The sequence below is a fragment of the Humulus lupulus genome, chromosome 5 (genome assembly GCF_963169125.1).
Source record: "Humulus lupulus chromosome 5, drHumLupu1.1, whole genome shotgun sequence".
Lineage (NCBI taxonomy): Eukaryota > Viridiplantae > Streptophyta > Magnoliopsida > Rosales > Cannabaceae > Humulus > Humulus lupulus.
This window is the reverse complement of record NC_084797.1, coordinates 47,583,064-47,603,992: the sequence shown is the minus strand read 5'-3', so window position 1 is coordinate 47,603,992 and position 20,929 is coordinate 47,583,064. Positions and strand designations below refer to the sequence as shown.

At 32.3% G+C, this 20,929-nt stretch overlaps 1 protein-coding gene across 3 annotated transcripts in view; it reads right to left on the bottom strand.

The window, feature by feature from the left end:
• LOC133834812 (MADS-box protein AGL42-like) overlaps positions 1 to 20,929 on the bottom strand; it is a 36,278-nt gene that overhangs the window by 13,411 nt on the left and 1,938 nt on the right. For all 3 annotated transcript variants that reach the window (XM_062264564.1, XM_062264565.1, XM_062264563.1), the window contains one exon: positions 897 to 981. In XM_062264564.1, coding sequence (XP_062120548.1) covers positions 897 to 981 — 85 coding nt within the window. The remainder of the gene's footprint in view (positions 1 to 896; positions 982 to 20,929) is intronic.

Sequence of the window (20,929 nt, the reverse complement as noted above, 5' to 3'; positions counted from 1 at the left end):
GCTTATTTCTGTTATTTTTAAGTTTGATGACAGTAGTAAAACCCTCTATAAATAAGTCTTATTATCTCAGTTGTATTAAGACAAAAATAAGAACATATTTCATTTGTAAAGAATAGGAGCTATTTTAGAGAGAGAGAGCTTGCGAGAGAAACACTTGGGTCTTGGGTGAGAGATTTTTGTGTACATGGTCAAGTGTACTTGGGGTTTTGCTTGGGTTTAAGGCATTGTAATCCATCAAGTGTAGAAGATCTCAAGTGGTGACAAGTTGTAATCTCCATTGTTGTTTCATAGTGCAGAGAAGAACATCCCAAGGAGAGTTCAAAGAGGATGTAGGCTCAAGTTTATTTGGATTGAAGCTCTATAATTCTTGGTGCTGATTTTATTATTTTTCTTGCTGAATTTTTCTATTGAATTTGTGTACGTTGTGTCTACTGGTTTATTGATTTTGTGTTTGTAGATGAAGCTGGTACGAGGAAGGTGAATTTTCTAACAGTTGTGCATTTGGATTGGATAATATTTTTAAATAACTTTATTATCTTATATGTTGGGGGACTGATCAATACAACAAATTAGTTAAACCCATATTATTGGAAATCCCTTGTGCAATCATCAACAATAATATTACAAGCATAGAGACTTAGTTACATAAATGTCAGTTTCATCTAAAAAACAATTGTTGGAGTGACACATATTATAAATAGTTCAATATTTTCAAACATCTTCCAAGAGCGAGTTCAGGATTAACTAGTTTTCTTTCACATTGGCTGTAAGTTATAATATTGTTGATTCCATAAATAATTAATATTAACATATATATATATATATGTTTATTGGGAGTTTAGTATAAATCTCAGAGTTGGGGCAGATCTATATAGAAGCATATTGGAGTTTCGTACCTGCATGTATCGCTCGTCGTCCATCTTGTTGGTCTGCTCTTGATTTTTAGCATGTTTACGGTATCGTTCTATAATCTCCTGCATACTGAAACATTTTAAACAGAAGGCTGTGAGCAGTTAACTTCTTTTATATACAGTTCTAACTCTTATTGAACAAAGCAACGAGATAGAGATGACATGGAAACAGTATGTCCTAAATAATTAAATTCCACCAGGCATAAGACAAGAAATTTTGTTGTCTCTCAATATGCTTATAATACTACATGAGTACATGAGTTGTGGAGTGATAGTACGTAATAGTCATTTGATTCATGAAGCATACCAATTACCAGCTAAAAGGCCCAACACATATTACTAACTAGGCAATTTAGGATTTTACAATACCTATACAACGCAAGCTTAGAACCAAGAAAACTCAAAATAAATGGAAAAACAATCATATAAAGAATGCAAAGTTTTATAGTGGTTAGATACAGTTAATGCAGTCAGAGCCAGTCCCCCACTTCTACTAAGAGAATCAGAACATATTTCTACTACATATACACCTCATAGTAATTTTTCCATGGCAACCCTCAACTGATCACAATCTTTTCATGTACGCAGAACAAACACAATGGTGGACACTCTCTACCTATTAAATAGTATGGTGTCCCACGTGAAAAATATTTTTAGATGGAACCTATAATTCTTGATACATGATATCATGAGCCAAATTAACCATTATGGTAGTGATTGTTTTTAATCACTATTTATAAGTATTTTTAGTATTTTCAGTACATGGATAAGCTGCAACTCTTATTTTTTTAACATGACAGGGTATAATGTAGTTATAAGGGATCTCTAACAAATTTTTAAAAAATTCTGAATAATTTAAGATGCCGAAATCAATATTCAAATAGTTTGTTGCACTCGTGCTTGTTTCAATATTTATACGTGAGTGCAACAAACTATTTGAATCATGATTTCAATATCTTAAATTATTCAAAATTTACTGTAATTACTTTATACACCATTTTCTAAAAAAATAGAGCTACAACTTATTCAAGTACCAAAAGTACTAAAAATACCTATAAGTAGTGATTAAAAACAATTACTACCCAAAATTTTCTTATATATATAACAAAAAGAAAAGTAATTGCCTGAGGTTGAATTAGTGCAAATAGATACTTGATATCCAAAATTGTGAGCTGAAATTGGGCCACTTTTGTTCCCTTGATTCAAGATTAGTGAACAAAAATTGCCACCCCATCTTGATATATATTAGAAATAGACCCCATGTAAAATATTTGAGAATATATTGAAACATTTATAATGAAAATGGGCCACCCAACTCATCACTAATTTGGTTTTAGATGGAACGCCGCACTATCTAACCCAATGACAGCACAACTAAAAGAATTATTCAGACAACCCCGAAGTCAAACCCATGACTTTGAACCAAATAGACACCATAGATGTTACATTACGTATTCACTAATGTGATTTCATCACTATCTCTTTAAGATGAGATTCGAAAGTTTCTAACATTAAAGATGGTGACTTTTTTATTAAATGGTTCTTTAGCGATTTGTTTTACTTGTTTTTATTTTTGCCAGATGCTCCTCCTTTGAGGTATAGGATTCTGATATCATGTGAATATTCATGGGTTTCTAACTTAAAAACAAATGAGTGGATTGACTTATGATTAGTATATTAATGTATCTACATGTAAGACACTCTTATAGGAGTGAGTTGTGGTTCTTATTAATGTGTCTACATGTAAAACACTGTAATAAGATCGGATTTTGGAAATAAATTTGAATTTTTTAGTCAATCACTTTTGGGTAAACATAGTTGGAGACTAATTTGGAATTCTGATTCATCTTTTTTTGGAGAGTTTTTACAGCCAGCTACGTCTCTTTTTGTGATTGTTTGGAAGCTAATGTTGGTTCAAAATCTTATTTTCTTTGGAGAAGCAGTTTTGGGAGAGAAATATTAATTATTGAGAATGGCTCTAGCTGAAGGATTGGAATATGAGAAATGTGAGTGACAACTGGATTGGTAGACCCTCCAATTTTATCTTTCAGAACCCTTCTGATGTCTTGATCTTATAGTTGTTGACCTCAAGTTTTAAGATGGACAATGGAATAGATATATATATATATATATAAGCCTTTTCCTTTTCTCAATGGAGGGTGCTATTCAATTTCTTAAAATTCATATGTGAAGTTGTAACTCAAGATATTCAGCGTTGGCCTTTTCAAAAATTAAATATTATGAAGTTAAAAAGGAATACAAAGTTGTTTTGTCTCATATTTAAACTTCAGAATTAATCCACTAATTTGAGTTAAATCTACCAAGGAAAGTGAGTGTCTTGTGCTGGAAATTGTCTAGAAATTGGATACTAAAACCTTTAACGTCCATGGTATATGTCTCTTTTGCCCACTACTTGCTCTCGTTATAATACTAACATCGAAGATCGAACCAAGCTACCATGGTATTTGGGGGTGTATAAAAATTAAAGATTTCTGAAAGGAGTGTGTAGATGCTGATGATTGAGTTTTTTTCCTTTTGTGTCGGCTTGAATAGAATGAAGTTCACAATAATTTTAAGCCTCCTATATTTTCACACATTAAAACTGGGTTGAATCTTATCTAAATAATTTGGAAGATAGTGGAGGTACTAACAAGATTATTGAGACAAAGGAGAATATCATATGCCCCTCTCTTGTTGTCGAAGTGAAAATTTGATTTTTGCAATTGAGGCAGTGGTGAGGAATAAGAATGAAGGCTTTAGTTCTATTGGCAAGTGGTATACTTTCATCTTTCTGTGTTAGATGCTGAGTTTATGGCCATTAAATATAAACTGCTGGTGGCTTGAGATGTTTGTTTGGTTTATAGGATTGTATCTTTAGACAATTCAATGGATATTGAGTATCACTGTAGAGCACAGTGTTGATGTCGGCCAATCCCATTCTTCATGCACGCACAAAACACATAGAGCTGGATTTGTACTTTGTGAGGGAAAAAGTTGTTCGGCAACAGATAGTGGTTAAGCATGTTCCAGCTCTCTTGACCAAACAACAGACATTCTCACAAAATCACTCTCTAATACACGGTTTTTGTATCTAAGAGACAAACTTAGAGTAGAGCAAATCCCTACTCTAAGTTTGAGGGGGTGTTAGGAGTTAACTGTACTTAGTTTCTTTTCTAACATATTGTAATTAGTGTTTAGCTAGTTACTAAGTGTACAGCTTAGCTTGTTTATCTAATACCGTGTATATATATACTTTTGTATAAGCTTATTAAGATAATGAGAACTCTTTTCACTCTTAAATATTTCCCTAATAGATACCCGTTGCTAGAAATAAAGTTGGTACTTTAGTAGAGGCCTAGACGGGATTTATTTTTCTCTAGGATTTTTTAATTCTAACTCCAATCTCATAATTTTGTTTCTCATTGTTTGGCTTCTATTACTTTTAATAGTTTATGTTGATAGCTGAGGTTATACCTCCCGGTTTATGTTGGGTGTGCGAACAAAGTCCCATATAATTAGTAATTAATACATAGAAATATAAGATTGGGTATATAAGGTATAAGGCAAGGCAGTGAAAATCGTATTTGAGGCTTAGCTTCAGCAATCTAGGATAGGCTTACACCTCGAAAGCGCATGAGGTTTAAGCCTCATACAATAACAATCATGGGTTGTGTTCTTAAAAGTTTCGTGGGCTTTTTTTTCGAGCTTTTTAACACTTAATTTGAACACATTGAAAATCGTAAAAGAACTGACAAAAAAATCTATCATCTTTTATTTCTTTATCACTCTCTTGACATCTCCATTTCTCACTCACGACAGCTTCTCTCATTCTTCTCTTCCTTCCCTCATCTTGCTCCCCTCTCATATCACTCACTCACGCACACTCTCCCTCTTTCCTAACATCACACACTCTTTCTCATCCCCTATCTCTCAAGTGGCAGCCTCTCAAGACTTATAACTATTAATTTCATGAATTTTATGACTTTGTTATGAAATTGTGTGTTGTTTGTTTTGGATTTTATAGTTTTATGAAGTTTTTTGTTCTTATTGTTGAGGCTTATGCCTCACGGAGTGATGAGAAAACGTTTCAGTTCCCAATTTAGCTCCATGGTAACATGAGAAGAAGACATAATAGACCTTGGATATGCATACTATAAAACATGCCATGAGAAAGTAGATATGATAGATAACACAAGATTGTGAGATTTTCATAGAACGTATTAAGGGTGCAATTGATGAAAATCTCATGGATATAATAGATTCTCATTTGTGGAGGGGCATATGGCCCATGGTACTTCGTTTGGGGGGGAATTATGGAGTGCAAACAAAGTTTCACATTCACAATACATGAGAATATTAGGAATAAGAATAGATTTATAAGGTATTGGACAACTTCACCCTCCGAATGTTAGAGTTATTATCTTAAGGTTATTTTAGTCTTTTAGTCTTTTATGTTATTTTATCATCTTTTGTCTTTTATAAGGCTTGACTGATTATTTTATTGTAAGAGAACATTTGCTCTTCTTTTGCAATATACCTAGCTCCTCTCTTTCTCTCTTCATCTCTTTGCCTTTTGTTTTCTCTTTGAGTTCTATAGATTGTGTAATCTTTGCATAATTATCATGGTATCAGGGTATGGTCTATAGAGTTAAATTTCTTAAGCATAGCCATGGATTTTGCGGATCCATATTGCAATGATTTGGGTCGGAGCACCACTGCAACAACCTGGTATGTGATTTTTGTGTTCGTCTATAATTTTAAGGTTTCGTCAGATTGTCAAATTTGGGAATTTTTTACTGAGTTAGCTGTCGGAAGTTTGTTTTGTGTCTATAATGGCTAGTAATAGAGATGATTCCCTTCATTCAATTAGTGTGAGGTTATATGGAAAGAATTACTCTTATTGGAACAATGTGATGAAAAAAACTTTGAAAGGGATAAAAATGTGGGTTATGTTTCTAGAACTGTGATTAAACCTACAAATGACAAAGCAGATTATGCAACTTTGCTAGAAAATTGGGAAGTAAATAATTCAAAAATTATCACTTGGATAAACAACTTTGTGGAACACTCAATAGGTACCCAATTAGCTAAGTATGAAACAACAAAAGAAGTTTGGGATCATCTTGCAAGACTGTATACACGGTCTAACTTTGCAAAAAAATATCAATTAGAATGAGATATTATAGCTATTGTATAGAAAGATATAAGTATTTAAGAGTTCTGTTCAGTTATGACAGATCTTTGGGATCAATTAGCTCTTATCGAATCTGAAGAGCAACGAGCTTTTGCACCTTATATTGCTCATAGGGAAGAGCAACGATTGGTTCAATTTTTAATGGCACTTCGTGATGACTTTGAGGGCTGCGTGGTTCTATTTTGCATCGTACTCCACTTCCTTCGGTTGATTCAGTAGTCAGTGAGTTGCTGACTGATGAAATTCGTCTAAAGTCTCAAGAAATAAAAGGCATCCTCCCAGTACCTGGTCCTTTTGTTTTGGCAGTTCCTCTTAGACCTTTTACTCACCATGAGAATAAATTTCACACAAAGGTTGGGGTCGACGAATGCAGTTTTTGTAAACAAAAAGGTCACTGAAAGGCTCAGTGTCCTAAAATAGTGAATCGTGCACCACAACAGCAAAGAAATCAGTTCAGACCACCTCATCATGATAATTACCACAATTCGATAATCAACTGCCTCATTATAGTAGCCAACCACATTTTGGGAACCACCCACAATCTTGACCATACCGTCCTCTGCAATTTAATGTCGCTGCTACTGTACTTCCATCTGACTCATATGATTTTGGAGCCTCATCTTCCAATCCTGCTCTTGCTGCCCTCTTAGAACAATTTCAGAAGTTTCTTAGCATGCACCCACATGCCATGTCTGCCACTTCTTCGATAGGTCAGCCCCTACTAGCACTTTAGGTATGACCTCCTCTACATGGATTTTAGATTCTGGAGCCTCGCACCATGTCTCCACATTCAAAATATTTTGTTTCTTTGTGTCCTGCATCATCTATGCTTGTCATGACTGCTGATGGTACTCCTATGCCATTAGCATGTGTTGGTTCTGTTGTCCGTCCTCATTTATCACTTCCTAACGTTTACCATATTCCTAAAATTTCACTAATCCTTGTATGTGTTGGTCAATTGTGTGATTATGGTTACTCAGTGTCACTTTCTTCTACTTCTTGTCATGTGCAGGATCCACAGTCTCAGAAGCTGATTAGGACCGGCCGTAGGCGAGAGGGTTTATATGTTTTGGATGAGCTGAGATTACCAGTATTTGTAGCTCCTAGTGTTGACCTGTCTTCTTTTCGTTTGTCTCCCTCATCGTCTACTTTTTATTTATGACACTCTCGCCTTGGTCATGTTTCAGCTTCCCGTTTAAGATTCTTAGCTTCTACAGGAACCTTAGGAAATTTGCAAGTTCATGATATTTCTGATTGTAGTGATTGTGAACTTGCTAAGCTTTCAACTTTACCTTTCAATAAAAATACTTCATTCTCTGTTGCAGCTTTTGACTTAGTTCATTCTAATGTGTGGGGACCCTCTCCCATTGCTAAAAAAGGAGGGTCTAGACATTATGTCTCTTTTGTTGATGACCACACTTGATTTTGTTGGGTTTTTCTAATGAAACGTCATTCTGATTTCTATGATATTTATGATCGTTTTCGAGCTTATGTAAAAACTCAATATGTTGTTGTTATTAAATGTTTTAGATGTCTGTGATTTGCTTGCTTTAGATGGAACTGTGTATCAAACTTCTTGTACAGATACCCCTGAACAAAATGGTGTTGCTGAAAGGAAGCATAGACACATTATTGAAACTGCTCGTTCTCTTTTGTTGTCCTCATCTGTGCCTAGTCAATTTTGGGGAGAAGCAGTTCTCACTGTAATCAACCTTATTAATAAGATTCCATCTTTAATCACTTCAGGTTTGTCTCATTTTGAAAAACTATATGGACATATCCCTGATTATTCTTCTTTGAGAGTCTTTGGTTATATTTGCTTTGTTCTTCGTCCTAGTGTAGAGCGTATAAAACTGTCATCACGCTCTGCACTTTGTGTGTTCCTTGGTTATGGTGATGGCCAAAAGGGATATCGTTGTTTTGATCCAATTTCTCAAAAATTATATGTATCTAGCCATGTTGTTTTTCTTGAGCATATACCCTTCTATTCTATTCCTGACACTTCTCACAACTTGACCAAATCATATCTAATTCATATTGATCCTTTCTGTGAGCATACAAGTACCTCTTCTCCTCAAATTCCTCAAATTGTAAAGTCTGAATCTTCTCCTGCTCCTATAGTCCCTTTTCCACTTCATTACTCTCGCAGGTCTCGAGCTATTGATACTGGTATTTCGGAGGCTGACATTTATGAAACACCTCCGCCTACAGCTGTTCTATATCCTTTTGATATTGTGGATCCTCCTCGCTATCCTCAGCGCACTTGTAAGTCTACTAAGCTATCACATTTTGTTTATTCGTCTTATTCTACTCTTTTCACTTCGTTTTTATCGTCTATTCATTGTCTCTTTGAGCCTTTATCCTATAAAGAAGCAGTTACTGAGCCTCTTTGGCAGCATGCTATGAATGAGAAACTTTCAGGTTTGCACAAGACAGATACTTGGGATTTGGCATCTTTACCTCCTGGTAAACATACAATTGGTTCTCGTTGCGTCTATAAAATCAAGACCAAGTATGATGGGTCTGTTGAACGCTACAAAGCTAGATTGATGGCTAAGGGATTTTCTCAACAATATGGTATGGATTTTGAGGAAACTTTTGCTCTTGCTGCAAAAATGACTACTGTTCGTGCTCTTATAGCAGTTGCATCTGCTCGTCAGTGGAATATATCTCAGTTGAATGTTAAGAATGCTTTCTTGAATGGTGATTTACATGAAGAGGTCTACATGGTTTCTCCTCATGGGGTCCCTCACAATCATGGTGAAGTTTGTAAGCTTAAGAAAGCTCTGTTTGGTCTCAAACAGGCTCCTTGAGCATGATTTGAGAAGTTCTCCAATGTTATTGCTTTTCTTGGGTTCTCCCTAGTAATCATGACTAAGCTCTATTTTGTAAGTGTACTGATGCAAGTCATATTCTCCTTTCCTTGTATATTGACGATATGATCATTACTGGTGATGATTTAGATGGAGTTGGAGTGTTAAAGTCTCAATTAGCTTCCCAATTTGAGATGAAGGATTTGGGTCCTCTTCAGTATTTCCTAGGTATTGAAGTTGCCTTCTCCCCAATAAGTTATCTTCTTTCTAAGTCAAAATACACTTCTGACATCATTGAGCGTGCTCGTCTTACAGATATATACAAAAGTAGTTGCCACTCCTTCTGAGCTCAACGTTCAGTATTCTCCTTCTGATGGCACTCCCTTGCATGATCCTGCTTTGTATCGCGCTATTGTTGGCATTTTGGTTTATCTCACTATCACTCGCCCTGACATTACATGTGTTGTACACATTGTTAGTCAATTTGTTGCCTCTCCTACTACTGTTCACTGGGCAGCTGTTCTTTGCATTTTGTGGTATCTTCGGGGTACTATATTTCAAAGCCTTTTGTTTCCCTCCACTTCTTCCTTGGAGCTTCGTGCATACTCTGATGCTGATCATGGTCGTGATCCCACAGATTGGAAGCCTGATACTAGTTTCTGTATCTTTTTGGGTGATTCTCTTATTTTTTGGAAAATTAAGAAACAAACTATTGTCTCCCAATCTTCCACTGAAGCAGAGTACCATGCTATGTCATCTACTACTAAAGAAATTGTTTGGTTAAGATGGTTTCTTGAAGATATGGGTGTTTATCATTCTCAACCCACTCCTATGTATTGTGACAATCAGAGCGCCATCGAGATTGCTCACAATTCAGTTTTTCATGAACGCACCAAGCACATGGGGATTGATTGTCATTTTACTCATCACCATCTAAAGCTCAGCACTATCACTTTGTCTTTTGTTCCTTCTTCTTTACATATAGTTGACTTCTTTACTAAGTCGCATTCTATTTCTCTTTTTCACTTTCTAGTAGGCAAACTCTCGATGCTTATTGCTGTTGCATCATGAGTTCGATGCTTATTGTTAGAGTTATTATCTTAAGGTTATTTTAGTAATTTAGTCTTTTATGTTATTTTATTATCTTTTGCCTTTTATAAGGCTTGGCTGATTATTTTATTGTAAGAGAACATTTGCTCTTCTTTTGCAATATACGTAGCTCTCTCTTTCTCTCTTCATCTCTTTGCCTTGCCTTTTGTTTTCTCTTTGAGTTCTATAGATTGTGTAATCTTTGCATAATTATCACCGAATTCCTTTGGGAGGAGCATATGGCTGGCGTTGGAGAGACTTAATTAATTTAGGTCAGTTTATTTTGGTTTGGTAGTTACAAAAACTATGTGTTTAAGATTTTGGATTTTTGAGTTGTTTTCTTTTCTTTGAAATAATGATTTTGAATCTCAATGAAGGTAGCTTTGTACTGCCTATATTAGCATTTTATTGATCTAGTCTTACATTTGAAATCATAAAGTGCAAGCTTGTGTTTATTTCAGATCAGGATTTTATTTTTTATTTTTGTTTAGGTTAAGAGAATCAACAAGGTTATTTTTTAAGTGTCTTAATAAGCTTTGAATATTCTTCAAGAATCAATAAGATTATCTTTTAGTGTCTTAATAATAAGCTTTGAATATTCTTTAAAAATCAACAAACTTTCCAAAAGGTTGTGTTTTACCATATATTACCAAAGGGATGGGATAGGTTAACGAATGTGAAGCGCCAGCTGCAGAGATTTATATATGAATGTGATGTTATCACATGGCTACGTAAAATTAATAATGAGTTGGCTTAAGATGCCAACTTTAATTCAACACACATAATCTGCAGGATTAATGGGTTAATTTGTTGTGTCACTCCAATCTATGATTTGAGTGACATAGAAAAGAACAAGCATATGAATTTGGTCAAATCTTTGGCTCAAGTGATAAATCTGAGTTTGAATAAGAAAACAATGATGAATAATGTGTTGATTCATACATCCTTGATAAGGACTTGCTAGAAAGAAAAATTTCAAGATCTCACCGACTTATTAAAACTCTTGTTTGATGTAGACACAGTTGTGTGGCTTGTTTGTGGCAATATAAGGGAGCTAGTATTTTTTTGTGGCAATATAAGGGAGCTAGTATTGATGAAGAAATATTAAAAAAAATGATCTAGGCACATCAGAGAGACTACGTACGTATGATATTTCGAGTTTGTACACAGTTTATATATATATATATATATATATATATAACTGATCCAAAAAAAAAAAAAACTGTGGCAGACCATTACGTAGAAATAAAGGAACATATGGAAGTGACTTGCTTATAAAAAAGTTATATCATATTTAACCTGGCAGGTATAGGGCATTAGGGTTCGTAATATCTCCTTAAAACTCGCTGTGGGAATGAACCAATAGTACAGTCAATTTAGAAACGAGTAGCAAAACATGATCATCTGCTAAAGACATATGCCAATGTGGTAAAAAGTGGTGAACCTCTAGAAAATTTTCAATAACATTGTCACAAAAATAGAGATCTAACTCTCAACAACGTGCTTTGTTCTTGAAGAAACAACAAGCATAACAAGAGAATTAATAGGATCAAAATGTGCATGTTATTTTTATTTTGAAATAATGTGCTTCATGTTGATGATCTGAAGTTGGGAACCATGTGAAACGCATCAAACTAATCTATTTTCTACAGTGTGATGTGTTAGATGTTTTGAGAGTATACACAATGTTGCGGCGCTAAGCAGCACGAGACATAAACCATAGCCCCGTGACGCTGTGGATCCTTAGTGCTGCAATGCTGAATTCACAGACGCTCGGTGCTTCAGAATTGGATACTGAGAACAACTGAACTCTAGTTTACACTGATTTTTCTCTGTTTCTAAAGTTGCTTAAACATTTCAATTAATTTGAAATGGTAATATAAAAGGGAATTTTACAAAGTTGTCGGGAGCATAATGTATAATATGAATTGTGTGAGAGAAATTCTTTCAGAATTTAAAAGAGTGCTTATCAAGTTTCAAAGTATATTTTCAATATTTTTTTTTGCTTCAAATACACAAATACTTGAATTATCTTGCAAGTCATTTAATAATGTAACTAATAAACGATCTCACTGTAAGAGAAAAAATTAATTTTTTAAAGTTTTACGTAATTTTTTTGGTGGCAAATTCTAATGTGATTTGAGTCTCTAATACTATAATTATCCAACATGATTGTTCAGGTTGAAAGGAGGGTGATGACCATGTATGTTATGGTTTGGTCAACCTAATGGATTATTTATAAAAATATATAAATATGTATATATCGAGTGTATGCATGTGGTTATAAGATGCCCATGCATATTATGTAACTTACATCATAAACATGAAAGACTTGTAACATATTATAAAGTCCCATGCATACAAGTAGTTCTTATTCCTCAAACCTTTATTTGGAATTTAAAGAAATTAATGACTATTGACGCAGGTTGATGTATTTATTTAGGGGTGAGAATATTATGCCACATCTCATTGAGTTAGAAGTTTTGGAATCTTTAAAATGTTATTTAATGGGGAGTTGGTGGAAGTTCAAGAGTCCAAAAATTCATAATTTGTAATTTAAAGTTAACAGTATGTATATATTAGGAGATATATATAGTTGTCAAAGGAGTCACTTAGTTGGCTCACTGAGTTGTTAGTTAGATTACTTTATCTGTTACAATTGGTTGTACAGTTTGTTGTTTCAGTTCTTTCTTTTCTGCTTTGAGTTGGATAGTTAGCTTAGCCTGTCTTGGTCCCATATATATTACCTCTATGATTTTCTCAGACATAATAATATTCAATAATACAGAAAAGGCTTTCTTCAAATCCTTCTTTATTCTCTATTCGTTCACAATAGTAAACACAGGCGCACAGGTTTTGCATGTGTTTGTTTTTTAGATGTTTACTTATAAATTTATCTCTTACTTTAATTTTAACTCAAGAACGGTTTGTACATGTATAATGCCTATATATATTAGGGTTTTATTCGTCCAGCTAGCATATATTATATATACTTTTTTTTGTGTTTATTTCAGCAAAATAGTTTTTTCATCTTTATTATTATTTATATATATATATATATTTCTTTGGTGTTGGTATTTTCTCAAAGAAACAAGATCAACGTGTATTGTTATGAAAATTGCATATATATTTTCATCCAAAATATGTAACATTTTACATTCAGACAGGTAATTCATCACTCATCCACCATACAACCAAAGGAGATAAATTGCTAACACTTATTATGAATCTGAAGCACCAGTAGCAATTAATAAATACTTATTATGAGAGTGAACACTACAATAAAAATGATTTTTAGGGGCTACTGACAACTTAAAATCACTCCTAATAATGTTATTATTGGCAGCAAAATCACATTTCGCCGCTAATATCATCGTGGATAAATTTTTTTTAATATGGATCATTATTATATAGCGGTGACTTTAGTAATATTAGGGGTCCCTTAATAATTTTGAAAATTTTAAAAAAAAATGTAGAAATTTTCTGATCTAATTTTTTTTTCTCGACTATTAGCAGCGACACGTGTTGCCGTAAATAATCACCACATCATTAAAAAGTTTATTAGCAATGACTTTTGTAATATTCAGGGCGACTAATAATTTTGAAAATTTTCAGAAAAAAAGTATGAATTTTCCCACCTAATTTTTTTCTCGACTATTATCAACAACACGTGTCGCCGCTAATAATCACCACTCATTACAAAGTTTATTAGGTAATAGTGACCACGATAACCTAGCCCCTCAAATTCTTCTCTTTTATTTTGTCTCTCTCCGACCACCTTCTTGTCGGATCCGCCCTCTCTCTCTCTCTGATCTTTTCTCTCTCTCTCCTCGGACCTGCTATCTCTCTCTCTCTGATCTCTTGTGTCTCTGGCCACCACCGCCCCCACCATCACACCCCGACCACCACCATATACATGTATATATATTTATTTTATATTTAGGTTGTTATTTATTAATTTTTTAAGTTTATTATTTAATACATTTAAATATATATATGTTAGTGATTTAATTTTGATTTTTATTGTCTTTTTTTCTTCTGCTGTGTGTAGATACATATATGTATGTATATATCTGTGTGTTGTATATGTATGTATGTGTATATATATATGCGTGCGTAGGTTTGTGTGATATTTTTTTTAATTTCTTTTTTCTGTTTTATTTTTTTATTTTTATTTTCTTTCTTTTTTCTATTTGTTTTTTTTTTCAGTTTTTATTTGTTTTTATTTGTTAAGTATATTTATATATATGTGATATATGTGTGTTGTGTATATATATATGTGTGATATATGTGTATGTGTGTATATGTGTTTTTATATATAAATATATGTATTTATATATATACTAGGTAGATTAATATACAATGCACGCTTGTTTAGTTTTAAAGTTATATTCATGCTTATTCAAATATGTTTATTTTTATTATTTTTAATTATCATATAAATTTTAAATAAATAAAAAATATCATAAAAATAAATAAAATATGTTTAATATAATATATGATATAAATGTATTAAAAAATTAGGACAAAACATTGTCTATAATTTTAATAAAAATCAGTTTATTTTTTTTCAATATATAATAGAATGAATTACACTTATATAGTATATATAAATATTTATATCAATAATCTCTATGTATTTAATATCTAAACATAACATTGACATAGATATACATTTACATGACATATATATATATAAATTACAATAATATTTAAAAAGAAATTAATAATAGAATAAAATAAGAATTATTAAAATTCATAGTGTAGAGTAGTATACATACATTTGTATCAGTAGTTTCTAATGTAACTCATAATGTCTTTTGGTGAATTTGATGAAGAAAAAAAGCTTCAATCATATTAATATTATACATAGATTTTAAATTTAAGTTTGTTGCTAGTTTTTTTTTTTTTTTAAAGAAGTTTGTTTCTAGTTCATAGTAGATTATATCATGTTATATATATGTTTAAAATGATATTATTCTAATACGTAAAGTTTAAATTTAAGTTTAATTAAATTTTATTTAAGTTATAAAACATATGGTTTTATTATTTTTTAAATAATTGTCATTGTAAAATATCTTATTTTATTTTATTTAATTATTTAATTTGATTTAAGTTTAAATCATCTTTACAATCTACCGTTATATATAAAAGAATATTCTATTATATATTAGAATATTCCATTAAAGTTAACTAAAAACATAAAAAAAACCATTAAAACCAATAATTTCCGTTATCTACACACTTATTATATAGAAGAGATGTGTGTGTGTGCTGTGAATATATATATATATATGTATGTGTGTATATATATATATATTTATATCATTATTTGTTTTTTATGTGTTATAAATTTTTATTTTATTTTACTGTCTTTGTTTCTATTTAGGAGAAAACAAATTGGTGTAATTTTTGGAGCTCTTTCTTTTGGATCCCTATAGATATGTGTTATGTATTTTTATGTTTATGTATATCCATATATGTATATTTGTGTGTTTATTGATAAATTTGTTATTTAGAAATTAAAATGGAAAGTTTTGCTCATTATTTTGATTAATTTGGTACATTGCAATTACTAATTTGGTTAAATTTAGTTTTGGTAAAAGGTTTGGTCATTATTTTTAATTTAATTTTGGTGGTATTTGAAAGCACTACTACAAAAAGGCTTTTTAGCGAGCCTTAAAAAAGTTTTTAAGACTCGCGGTGCGCGAGTCCTCTATTTGAGAGCCTTAAAAACTGAGGTTTTTTAGGACTTGCCCTAAAAAAATATTTTTAGGGCTCGCATTGTGAGTCTTAAAAAATTTTATTTTTAATTTTTTAAAAATTAATCAATAGCCAAATCTCCCGCCGAAGTTCCGACGTTAACGGGGGCACCACCACCCCACGGTAGTGGTTCAGGAAAATGATGATTGGGCATCGAAGCCCAAGTCTCAGGGAGCGTCATGGTGGTGGTGGTTCTTCTTGGAAAGGCCTAGAATGAGCGGATTTGAACTATGATTTCTCGAACCTCCATGGATTCCGGCGAATGGCGACTTCCAATTCCGACAAACGTTGAGTTCAATCCTTTAGTGGGTTTTGATGCCCAAAGCACAAGAAATGCACTGGTGGTGGTCATTTGGGTTGGGGTGGCTCGAGGCGGTCAGAAAACACTCGAAATAGTTTAGGAAACATAGCACCACCATGACTTCGAACGACTCTAGGCGGCGGAGGGCGACGCGTGAGGGGTTGGGCTCGCGGGGGTTGAAGGTCGGCGACCTTCTGTGTCCAATGAGCTAGCGCATGTTGATGGGGGATGGCGGCAAGGCGGCGGTTTGGGCCTCGTACTGATGCAGGCAAGAGAGAGTTTTAGAGGGAAAGAGGCGGCTGATTTTTTTCTTCTTCCTTTGTGTGTGCTGATGATAAATGATGCCTTAATATAGCCCAAATAAAAAATGATAGAAATTTTTGTCATTTTTTTACTTAAAAGTTTTAGGACACGCTTTGGGAGCCCTTAATACTCCTTTAGGACACCCAAAGTGAGTTCTTAAAAGTCACCACTCATATTACACTTAAATTTTTTATTCAGGATTTTTAGGATCCACATATGTTTTTAGGACACCCATTGCGAGTCCTAAAATGTGTTTTAAGGACTCTCAATGAGTATCCTAAAATGTCCAGAAAATTTCGTTAAAAAAAATTCAAACTTTTAGGACACACATCAGTTTTTAGGAAGAAATTCTTTAAAGACTCGCAACGCGAGCCCTAAAAATTCCAGGAGCTGTTTTTAGGGCTCGCATCTAGGTGGGCGCCCTAAAATGGTGTTTTTGTAGTAGTGAAGAGGTGTCTCTTATTTCTTGTTTTAATATTATTATTATTATAATTTACAATTGTTAGAGGAGTTTGAATATCCTAAATATTCATCTATAGTGAAGTAGGTTCTGAAATACATATTGTGCGCTGCGGTGATAACGAAATGTTATGAACTTATATGTATTAGTGAAGTAGGTTCTAGGAAATGTTTGTATGTTGTATAAATTATTTTTTTTAACTGTTCACAGATGACTAGGTCATTGGTATAGGGAAGATGCTGCCCAATTTTTTGTTGGTACATTTATGTATTAATTTATTGGGCATAGGGTCGGGATGGAGTCGGGGGTCAAAATGGGATTGGGGATAGGGTTGAGATAGAGTCATGGGTCTCGAGATAGAGTCATGGGTAGGGGTCATGGGTAGGGGTCGGGATGGAGTCGGGGGTCATGGGATAGGGTCTTTATAGGGTCGGGATAAGGTCAGGGGTCAGGATAAGGTCGGGGGTCGGGATAGGGTCTTTATAGAGTCAAAAATTAATCTAGGTAGCACAATTAATAGAGGCGACTCAATTTATTAGGGGGCAAAATTGTCGCCGCTAATTTGATTATTAGGGGCGACCTTTTTTTCGCCACTAATAATCAATATTAGGATTGAATTATTAGCGGCGACTAGTTAGGGACATTATTAGGGGCGACGAATGACTCATTTTGTTGTAGTGGAATCATGGATCAAGTATATATATATAATTCAACACACTACTACAAATATCATTTACTGTTCATCTTTTTAGTACACACTTAAATGCAAGGCCTTAAAAAGGTCTTTAGAGTTTTAAGAACACTCATTGAGAGTCCTTAAAAACACATTTTAAGATGCCCAATGGGTGTCCTAATGAAATATGTGGGTCCTAGAAAACCCTTTGGAGGAAATTTGGGTTTGAAATTGGGCAGTGACTTTTAAAGAATTAAGTCATGGATTTGTATCAACATGTAACACAATTCACACAACATACAAATAAAGAATTAAGTCATGGATTTGTATCATCGGTTGTCTAATCTTTTGACTTATTGAACACAGCACAACTGATCAGTATGGACTATTAGATCCAATCTTTGACTTAACTGATGTGCAAGTTAAAAATGATAAGTTTTAATATCAGATAGCTCAAAGCAAAATAGGGCTCAAAAGAAAGAGAGATAATGTGGTTGATTGGCTTCTGACTCATAAACTGCCACATCAAAAATTCGATCCGGTCAACAACTTGGAGATAATATGGTTGATTGGCTTAAGATTCTTTATTGTTGATCAAGAACAAACTATTGATTAAGCCATATCCAATTTTAGGTAAAGTTGTTTGGAATCATTTCTCTACTATCCAAAGCGAAAGATTATTAACTCAAGTTTATTTCACGGGGATGCCAATAATTTAAATCATATTGCTTCATTCGAAACCAAACATATTCTAAAGATATATATAATAAAGAGTTTTCTTTTCTTTCCTTTTGTTGTTACGAAATTCAATACCAATACATTGGGGGTGCCTTATAATTTCTGGATATATATATATATATATCTTAATTAATGAAGAATATCTTAGTATTTTCATTCATCAGGTTTATCTTCGTCATATATATATATATATATGCATAACTTGATCAAACAAATACACAAGCACATATACAAGTCTAAAAATTATAGAACAAATAATTTACATCAATCAAAGTCATTTTATTATCCTATAAGCATTTTCAAGAACCATAATGATTAATTAGGGGATTTTGGAGTAGAGCAAAATTATGATATTATTTAAGCTACATATGTCACGCCCCGAGCTCTGGGCCCTAGGCCGTGTCAATATATGCTCAAAGGGAGAACCTGTGCAGGAATATATCTTCCTTAGATTTCTTTCATATATATATATATATATATATGGAAGATATGAATACATTATTTTGCCTATTTTCTTATGAGTCTATATGTTTCTAACTCGTATCTATAAATGATTACTGATTATGTGAAAATATATAAATACCACAACCATCATTAATTATGTGAAAATATATAAATGGCAATTACTTTGAGAAAGTATAAGAGATAATTAAAAGTTTGAAGGGTTATATCCATATATTAAGTTGATTACAATATCCACCACTATTCCCTATATGTGTGTGATTATACGTGCACCGTTAAGAACTTGTAGGTAGGATAAAAAGTAATGTAAGAATGAGATGTGCTGAGTTATAGAGCTTTCGAGCCAAAAAAAAAAAATTAAAAAGAAAATGCTGAAAAAATAAAGAGAGGGCAAAAATAAGAATGGGAAAGTAGTTGAGGACTACTTAACTTAATGCATATAAAATTGCAAAAATAGGATTGTTCAAATCTCAAATTTCATATGAAAAAGTTCAATTATATAAAAGAGAAACTTATGGTTAAAGACACCCCATGATGATGGTGATCCTTGAAGTTAATTGATTCACCACTAGAGCTTAATGGGATCACTACTAGCTAGAAACCTAATGCTGCATATATATAAGCCAGTTTTGAATTTCCTTGCTCTAAAAAAGTTGGATCGAAATCCAAATCTAATATAATATAAATACCCTCACAATTTACACGCACGGTATATTAATGTACTGAGTTTGACATCATACGATGTAAAAAGACAGACATAACAAGTAATTATAAATGGCTATACAAAATTAAACAACTATATACATAGAAGAAGCACATTATGGCGTGTATATAATCATATATATATAAGATATTTATGATTAAAAACTACCATAAATCATAAAAATGTGCAATTAATATTTGAAAAGTTGTGCTTTCCATGAGAAGTCCATGTATTGTCATTAAATGTTTGTTCTAAAAAATTTAGTTCTAAACTGGATTAATGATATTATTAAATGAAACAAGTTTCATTAACAAGTAATCAATCAATACTATTAGAGTGGTGCTATTTTACACTTTAATGTGTCCAACACTACATGAGGTGGCACTTCATGATTGGTTAGCGATATCCCATAAAACTTGTTAAATTCAAATAAGTGAGACCAAATATTGTATTGCGTGTCAATAGCAGTATGTCACCTACTTGTAATGTTGGACATTAATAATGCCCCTTAGCAATTCTCATACTACCACTCAATGTTGTCACATTAGAGTTTTGTTATTAATAGAAGGTTTGCTTGACTTTGCTTTTATTTTCGTTTTAAAGAAGAAAAGCAAAATAAAGTTTACGTATTTTTAATTATTGTTTATATAGTTTAAAAGATTTTTTGATATTACAAGATATGTGAATAAGTTTTAAATTACTGATCTATTATTAGAATACATTGACAGGAGACAATAAATTTTTAAAACATGATCAAAACAGAAATAAAGTAGAGTTATGTAATATAGAATTTTAATCATAAAAGTACATATTTTTAATAAGACAAATAGTATATGATGTATTTCTGTGCATATATACTTGACAATGATAATATATAGAAAATTTATTGTTGATTATATCGTTTTATTAATATTCAAAATAACTTATTTTTGTCAAAGTACATTTTTATAAGGTGCTATTGAAATTATTGCTTTGGGATATCGAAAACCTTACAAACAGTTAAGCTTTAAATAACAACACAAAATCATCCACAATTCCTAAACTTATTATTAATTAAGTTTTAAAAACACTTTCAATATATATCATGTCTAATGTCATCTCCAACTCAAACTCTATTTTAAATCAACTTCAACTTCATTTTACTATTTTTATTACATTAAATTACTATTTCTTCTCCAATCTATTATTTCCAATTTTATTTGAAAAAAAATTATTCTTCGTTTATACTTCTTAATCACCAATAATCAATTTAATTAATTAATCAATAATATATAATATTAATATTAATAAAAATATTTAAACAATAATTTTTTTATAAAATAATGATTTTATAATAATTTATTTTGGATTCAAATGAACAGTGTCATCTTTATTAACGAAGTTGAAAAATACATTTCTTTATTTGAAGATAGAGTTGAATTATGATTGGAGAAGGATTTTAGATTCAAAATAAAATAAAAGTGAATTTGAAGTTACTATTTCGAAGTTACCATTAAGACTATGATTTTTTGTATTGAAT